At 32.9% G+C, this 8,019-nt stretch overlaps 1 protein-coding gene across 3 annotated transcripts; it reads left to right on the top strand.

Moving 5' to 3' along the window:
• Nucleotides 1-1,431: 1,431 nt before the first annotated feature.
• On the top strand, nt 1,432-6,634 carry LOC145028833 (uncharacterized). 3 transcript variants are annotated; one of them, XR_013676205.1, is made up of 8 exons: nt 1,432-1,965; nt 2,407-2,491; nt 2,764-2,842; nt 2,935-3,017; nt 4,403-4,537; nt 5,002-5,760; nt 5,993-6,278; nt 6,436-6,634. XR_013676205.1 is itself a non-coding variant. In XM_078977558.1 (6 exons), the coding sequence occupies exons 2-6, from the start codon at nt 2,489-2,491 to the stop codon at nt 5,110-5,112; spliced, it is 411 nt and encodes a 136-aa protein (XP_078833684.1). In that variant the 5' UTR covers nt 1,432-1,965; nt 2,407-2,488; the 3' UTR covers nt 5,113-5,984. The 3 variants fall into 3 exon arrangements, 1 of the variants encoding a protein (XP_078833684.1); XR_013676206.1 differs by lacking the exon at nt 1,432-1,965 and adding an exon at nt 1,981-2,324; XM_078977558.1 differs by lacking the exons at nt 5,993-6,278; nt 6,436-6,634 and having other exon boundaries at nt 5,002-5,984.
• Nucleotides 6,635-8,019: the final 1,385 nt, after the last annotated feature.

Below are 8,019 nucleotides of genomic sequence, written 5' to 3'. Positions count from 1 at the left end.
GGTCCTTCAATCCATAGGAGTTCATATCTGAAGTTACAACTTCAGATCTTGGCTCATACTCCAGGAAATGACTTTATAACCCAACCAAGAACCCTAATCTCCCACCAAGGAGGTCTAGAACGAAATAGAAAGGAGGATAACATCTTGATATATTCCCAGGAGATGACAACTAGAGTAGATCTGGATTTTCCCCAAGCTCCTTGCTTCAAACCACTTGCTTCCCAAGCTCTTTCCCACCAAAAATCCTCTTCCAAGGCTTCAAACACACAATGGGCACACACACACGTTTTAGGGTTTGTTAAGAGACTGCAAAGAGGTTGAAAGAGGTTTGTGTTCCCTTAAATAGGGTGCACAACCCTGGGATTTAGGGTTTCAGCTGTCGGCTCCTACTCTCCGAGTTCGAATATAGACTCGTCGAGTAGGTTACTTAACCCGCAATCCTTCCCGCTGCTACTTGACGAGTAGATCAACCAACTCGTCGAGTAGGGATTAACCCAATAACTCATATTTAGACAATACTTGAGAATCGAGGCGTTACATTTTATCTATGTTTTAGCATTAAATGTTGGAACATTGTAAAACATCATCTATTGTAATGAATATGATATATATATATATATATATATATATATATATATATATATATTGTATATGATCTTTTCATTAAATATTTGTTGTGTTCTTTATTGACATGTTTAATCCTTAAGTAAATTTATTCACTCTAAAATCCATAGTTAGTTATTATTGTGGGAGCAATAATGAAGTAAGACTAATATGAATTGTAATGGTTGACAAAGCGTTGTAACCAATTTCATAGGTACTTGCTAGAGAAAAAATATTCGATAGACCCGTTCAGGATCATTCCATGGATCGCACTCATAAATGATACTTGATAAAGGTAACATCTTTGTATCCTTAATAACCAAGATGCATATTTGGGACTTATGTATGGGGAATGTTGTTCCTTGATATAGTTAAATGTTGTTCTTTAAACTGACTATTATAAAGGCTATATTTAGGTATGATATGAGTCATGGAAGATGTGTATGTAGTCAAGATGATATTTGTTCCTCTTATTAATTGAGATTTGGACATCTATGACCTTATCAAAAGTTGAACACTTAAACACTAATAGAAAAACAGCCTTTTACGATGCGCAATCAATGGCACGCGCTAATAGAGGATACGCATTCGTGTGTGCCCTAAAAATCGATGTCAGTTTTCCAAAATTTGAAGGATAGAGGACACGCATTTGTTCGTGCCCTACAGTTAGTGTCAAACAAAGCAAAATTAAAAACACGGAGGGCGTTTATTTTAAGTGTGTGTCGTCTACAAATGTCACTTTATATTTTTTTTAACTAAACACGCGTTTTTAAATAGGGATCTAAAATTCTAAAATTTTGAATACCCCACTTCTCACTTAATCCTATGGGTCGCCTTATCTCTCACATAGAGCCATTCTCTCCCTCCTCTCTCTCTCTCTCTCTCTCTCTCTCTCTAACCCTAGACACAACCACTAGCCATTCACATTCCTTCTTCCCCGCCGCTATATTCTTCTTGCTCCATATAATAAAATATGCGACTAAACAATCATGCTCACATCTTATTTTGCTTCTCCATCTCCCACAAAAACCCTAGTTTCTATCACCACTTCTTTTTCCTCCCCGACGATCTCATCTAACCTCATTCTTACGTTCTCTTCTTATAATTCTTAAACCCCGCTTCAAAGAACTAGGGATGCGGGCCTCACAAACTCCTTCATAGAACTGGCGATTGGGGGTCTGCGACTCTTGACGTTGACAACACCCTACTGCAACTTACGGTGGGGCCCAACAAAGAAGCAATTACATAACATGGTTGATTGCTCTGGCGTCCTCACTTGTTCTATGTGGGAAGATGGTAAGAGGATGAAGAGGTGGAAGATTTTCAAAAGTCAAGGCTGAAGAAGGAGAAAAAGATTCAATGGTACATATTTATTTTCGTATTCATCTTCTTCCTCTCTATCTTCCCGTAAATACAAAATTAATCCCACTGTTGAATTAGTGAATTGGGGGTTAGGGTTTGGAGTGATTTGGGGAGAAGATGGGATTGGGTAGTCTTCTTCCTCTCTATCATCTTCCTCGGCATATAAATCCACCCCTCATCGTCATCTAAACACAAATTAACCTTCATACTTCTTCACTCAGAAGTGTTCAGAAACAAGCTCAAAGCCTCAACACAAGATCCCCATGATGTCCATATCTCGATCCAGCCTGCTTCTGAGCCTTCTGCTTTCTCTTGATTTTACTACAATATTCGTAGAAACACATAACTATGAGTTCAAAGTATGCCCTTATATTATACATAGTGTACCATAATCATCATATACATTTTTTGTGCAACTAATGTTCATGTTAATTTCAACAGTTATGCAAGATGGTATGACATCTTTTCTTTTACTTAGCCCTTGTGATGCATCTTAGACAACATGAGGAAACTGTAATGCAAGATGGTATGACATCTTTTCTTTTACTTAACTCAATCTTTAATTTCTATTTTAGTGAATATTTATGCTTTCTGCATCTATCTATACTTTGGGTTGGTTTCCTTTTTGTGTTATGTGCTCTGTTTCATAAAACTTGAAACATTGTGTCTACTATGGAATGATTGGGAAATGTTGGAATTTAAAATTACCTTAGTTGAGGTTCTACTGAGTTTTCCTCTTGTTGCTATTTGTTGGGAATTATGATGTTGATATTTACCTTTTCTACCCTCAAATTTCAGGTACATGATTACATCCATGTTGTAAATTTAGCAGATGGACACACTGCTGCGTTGAAGAAACTCTCGGACCATAAAATAGGTGTGTATTTCTTTCTGATTGCAGATGACATTTTTTAGTTTTGGAAATTTTGTTCTGTTTGACATTAAGTCAAACCATTATCTGTTTTTTAGGCTGTGAAGTCTACAACTTAGGAACGGGTAAAGGCACATCTGCGTTGGAGATGGTAGTAGCTTTTGAAAAGGCATCCGGAAAGGTATTACAATTACAATCTTGAAAATATGTTATCTAGTTTCTATCCAATGTTGATAAAGAAAATCTACTTGTATTTAGTTGTTTATTTTAAGAACATTTCCCCAATTATAGCAATCTCATCCAAATCCCAACAATTTTCACTGCTATAATAATAATAAAACTGAAAGTAGAATGGTATATATAACAGGGTAGATTTTGAATGATGAGTATAAAGGCTTACATGTAATGTTTGTGTTTGTCCAACGAATTCCTGTTGTGACAGCTGGGCGTCGACCTGGCAATGCTGAGGTGGTAAAAACCTTACACTAGCTTCTAGTAATCTTAAAACTGCAAGATCAAGTGAAAAATTTACAAATTAATTATAATTTTCAGAAACGGGTGGAAGGTTTGTTAATTTATAATCTAAATACTATTACTAAATGGGCTCTATAGCACAACCCAACCAGTTCTTAATCAAGCAGTCAGTACCATGTTAACTTTTTTTATAAATAAATTCAAATAAAGAAGTTTTTAATTAAGGAGAAACCAAGGAACTTGATTCCATTGGTATGTATACATGCCTTGCATATGCCTAGCAGAGCACCTGGTCAAAAATAAACTGAAATTATAAGACAATTGGATAACATAATTATTAATAGAGAAAGGCTTGAATGAAACACTAACACAATTCCATTAGTCTATGAACTGCATAGAATCAAACAAACTGATATATTACAAAGCATGATTTCGTCAAGCTTAAATTTTTACATTTTAAACTGAAAGTTGCAGCCAAGGCCACAAGCTCAAGAATTGCATACAATATATTTAAAAATCTATAACACAGAAAAAAGAAAATTGGAGTTGATTTTCAGATTTATATATATTTAGAAAATAGAAGTCACAAACAATATCTATGCTAATGACCAATGTAGTTAATCTAAATCGATAAATAGGACTAAGACAGCCTATTATAGAAGAGCCATCAGAATTAAACAAATAAAGAACAAACATGACATTTAAAGATAGTACAAATAGATAATGAAACAGAGGGCACTATGAACATGTTATAACTCAACTTTTGACCTGTGTTTACATAAATATAATTTAGAGTCAGGGTATTGTAGGTTGCAGTTTGTGTCAAAGGGACTTCTCCAGTTTTTTAAATATCCCACAAAAAGACACCTGATAGTAACAAATATATAAGGATTGATAGATCATCTTTCAAGTGCTAATTTTGCAAATAACCTATATTGGGTATTGGTTAAAAGAAAAAAAGAAATAATAATAACTACATGAAATAATGAACTTTTCAAAATGTCTCATTCCATTATAATATCTTTGTGACTTAATGTTTTGGAACTTGATTGCTTAGTGATAGTTGTTTGATTCTGGTGTTCTATTTTTCAGAGAAACTGGATGACTAGCCAATCCAAAGGCTTCCATTTACGGATTAGTCGCCTCTTCCTCTTTAAGAAAATTAGGGCTTTCATTAAGAAACCTTCCATTGCAGTTGATGACTCAATATTTAAGGGTCCTAATCAGGTATTTTGTTTTACCAAAACATGAAATTTTGTAAAGTGAGACTGAGAGCCACTTGGTATAAAAAAATACATCTTTTCTACTGCAGTGCCAAAGAGTGTAAAAAACAACTGACACTTTCAGTTATTTAGCTATAATTGGATGACATGGAAAGTTTATTACTAAACCCTAAACTGACCCTCAACTGTTCTTGATTTCTCTTGCCATGTGAAAATCAGGAAAGAAACAAATTGTAATTAGTTTTTCACTAAACCCTAAACACTACTTGGCTCAGTGAACTTGTATTTGTCATCATCCTATACAAAACAAAATAAAATATTAATTGAATTTGAAATAAATAAAATAAAGAAAAAAGATTGAACTTTGTAAGAGTTAAAGGACCTTCAAAAAGAGTGTTATTTCTGTTCCTCTACGAATCTATTTTTGAGGATCAGTTTCTTATCTAATTACATATGAACTACTTTCAGGTGCTGCTTCCCATATGTATTGCTTGTCTGACCTTGGACTCTTGGTGGAAACAATCACCTGTTTTTATAAAATATTTAGAATCATTTTTAACTGAGAAATTAAGAAATTAAGAAAATGGGAAAAGGGTATTAAGGACCTTTTCAGCAACCAGAAAAGCCGAATAGAACCCAACACCAAATTGACCAATCAAACTGTTATCATTTCCAAGATCCTTGTTCTCCTAAACAAAAAGATTCAACATTTTATACAATTAACCGATTAATGTAATGTATTACATATTTGCTAATGATTTATATGAAAGAAGGTAAAGTACCACTTTGAGAAATGGTTCCAAGGCAGTCTATTAGTTCTTCTTTGGTCATTCCAATACCAGTGTCTCTACAATAAGGGTAAAATAAGGTTTATGAATCTATTATAGAGTTGTATTTTATGAGGAAAGATTCAAGAATGAAGAAAAGTAAGTAATCTTACGATATTGTGATTGTCCCTTTTTCTGGATCAAGTTTAATTCAAATTTCAAGCTCACCAACATCTCCAAGTAATGAGGGATCCGTTACACTTACGGATATCAGCTTATCAAGAGCATCACTTGCATTACTGAAAGAAGGTTTCTTGTTAATAATTTTGTTTTTAAAAATGATAAAAGATGGAAATCAAGCATGAAACGTGTAGACTGTATAGATGTTTTTACCTCACAAGCTCCCTGAGGAAAATTTCTTTGTGGCTGCATACTATTGGTGCAAGTTTTTGGGCAACAGGTACCGTTCAAGTTATACTCCCATTTTACTAGTCTGTTACTGGTTTCAATGCTAAAGTACCTAGAAAAATGCATACTATTGTTCACCTCAATCATTACTCTTATGTGCATATAATAAATCATCTTGTTTATAGTATAGGAAGTGAAAAGTATTTTCGGAGTTTGTAGGACATATGCATAACAATACTGACTTCAAATTTGATTGCTAATTTTAAACTGTTACTACTGTATAGGTATATATTCACAGCTGATCCTAAAGGAAGATATGCAAATCTTTTCGTATCTGGGAAGTTCTTAATCTACTAAATCATTTTCTTAATTTCAAAATTTCTTGAAATACAATAAGATTTTATTTTAATTTACTAAATCATTTTCTTGATTTCAAGATTTCTTTTCTCTTTCCCAATATTATTTCGAAGATAGGTATGATTTGGTGAAGTTAATTAAGTTGATTAAGAAAGCTGGACTCTATGTTCATCTCAGAGTTGGTCCTTATGCATTTGCTGAATGGAATTTAAGGTAATTAAATTTTTTTGTTTTACAGAAATAATAAAATCTTTACTTGTAATTTTTAACAATTTCACAAATAAGTTACACTTCCTATTAGCTTGTTATTTTATGCATTCAATATGTTCTTGCTATATATAAACATTAAATCTTTGTTGTTTTTTTCAAGTTCTTTGCAGGTATACAAGTGTTGTATTTTTCATTTCAATTGTTAGTTGTTCTACTGATGATGGAAACTGCTAATAAAGGAAATGGAAGAAGCCGCATGAAATAGATTTTTTGTATGAAACACAAAGTAGATTAGATGAATGTAAATTTATATATTGTAAGAAATAGAATTGTATGACATTAAATTTTATGAAATGGATTATATTTTTTTGTATATGATATTTTATTTTCTATTATGAGGCATTAAATGCAAATATAATTTGAAAATTAGTAAATCAACAAAAAATAATTTTTTTAAACATTTAAAATTATGATACGCAAAAATGTGTGTCATCTTCATTTATGACATGGCCTTTCTTGACAGAGGCTTTCTTGATACGCATTGTGTGTCATTAACACGCGTGTCGTAAGGTTACAACACACGAATGTGTGTCGTCTTTCTTTATGACAGGGTCTTCCTTGATACGCATTGCATGTCGTAAACGAGCGTCGTAACTGCGCGTCGTAAATGAGCGTCGTAAATGCACGTCGTCTATAGACAACGGACAGAAGCGCGTCGTCTCTCTTTATGACAGGGCCGTCGTAAAAGGCTGTTTTTCTAGTAGTGAAATGAGATTGACTAGGATCTATATCTCATGTTCAATACGAAGTCTGTAACAAAGGGATAATTGATTACTTACCTTATACACCAATTGTAGCTTTAAGCTTATGGGGGATAAGATCTTGATACAATGGCACAAAGTCATATGTTGTTGGGCGTAGTGAAATGTTGCTAGACGTTCACCCCTGTCTATATCATTATAATATGAGTCTTCCGTAAGTAGGAGATTGAAAGATTTTGTATACTCAAGAGTCATATTACTAATTAACATAGGGTCCTAAATGGTCACACTAACAACAACTTCATAGAATTGATTATTTGTTAGAAATTCATTTTAATAAATATTCAAAAACTCTTATAATTAAATAAAAATTATTTATTTCATGAAAATGATACTTTTCAATGATAACATTATATATCATATGATATGATTTATTAAGTCATGTACAATATTTTGAACTAGAAAGTCTTTTTTGTATTTTACTAAAAATTAAAGGTTTATATTTTATAATAGAGTTTGTGAAATTTATAAAGTTTGCATTCTTTTTTTTCTCTTAAAAACCTTAGGTAGTTAAGAGACAAAGGGAATAGGATTTTTATTTAATTAATCTAAAGAAAACACCTCTAGAAAGCATGCATGCACAACATGATGAAGTAGGAACATGGTAGATCAGAAGTGTTAAGATCTTATTGTTAATATCTTTGATTTAAGTCTTGCACGAGGTTTGCATTTTTGGTCAAGAAAACTGTATTCTCTTCTCCGCACTTTCTCATCCCTCTCTTGCATGAAGTGTTAAAGTTTTGCTCAGTTAATTTTGTTCTCTTTGATTCATACTTAGTTTTGAATCAAAGCTTAATATTTTACAAGACTAGCATCTTGTTCAAGTTGGCTTCTTGTTGGTTTCAATCTAAGGAAAAGAATTCATCCACATTCTTGTATAACTTCCAAGCCTTCCCTTGAGAAATCAAATGCTACAAATGTTG

This window comes from Lactuca saligna, chromosome 2 (assembly GCF_052625555.1).
Source record: "Lactuca saligna cultivar CGN05327 chromosome 2, ASM5262555v1, whole genome shotgun sequence".
NCBI classification, from domain to species: Eukaryota; Viridiplantae; Streptophyta; class Magnoliopsida; order Asterales; family Asteraceae; genus Lactuca; species Lactuca saligna.
This window is presented reverse-complemented; position numbering and strand designations above follow the sequence as displayed.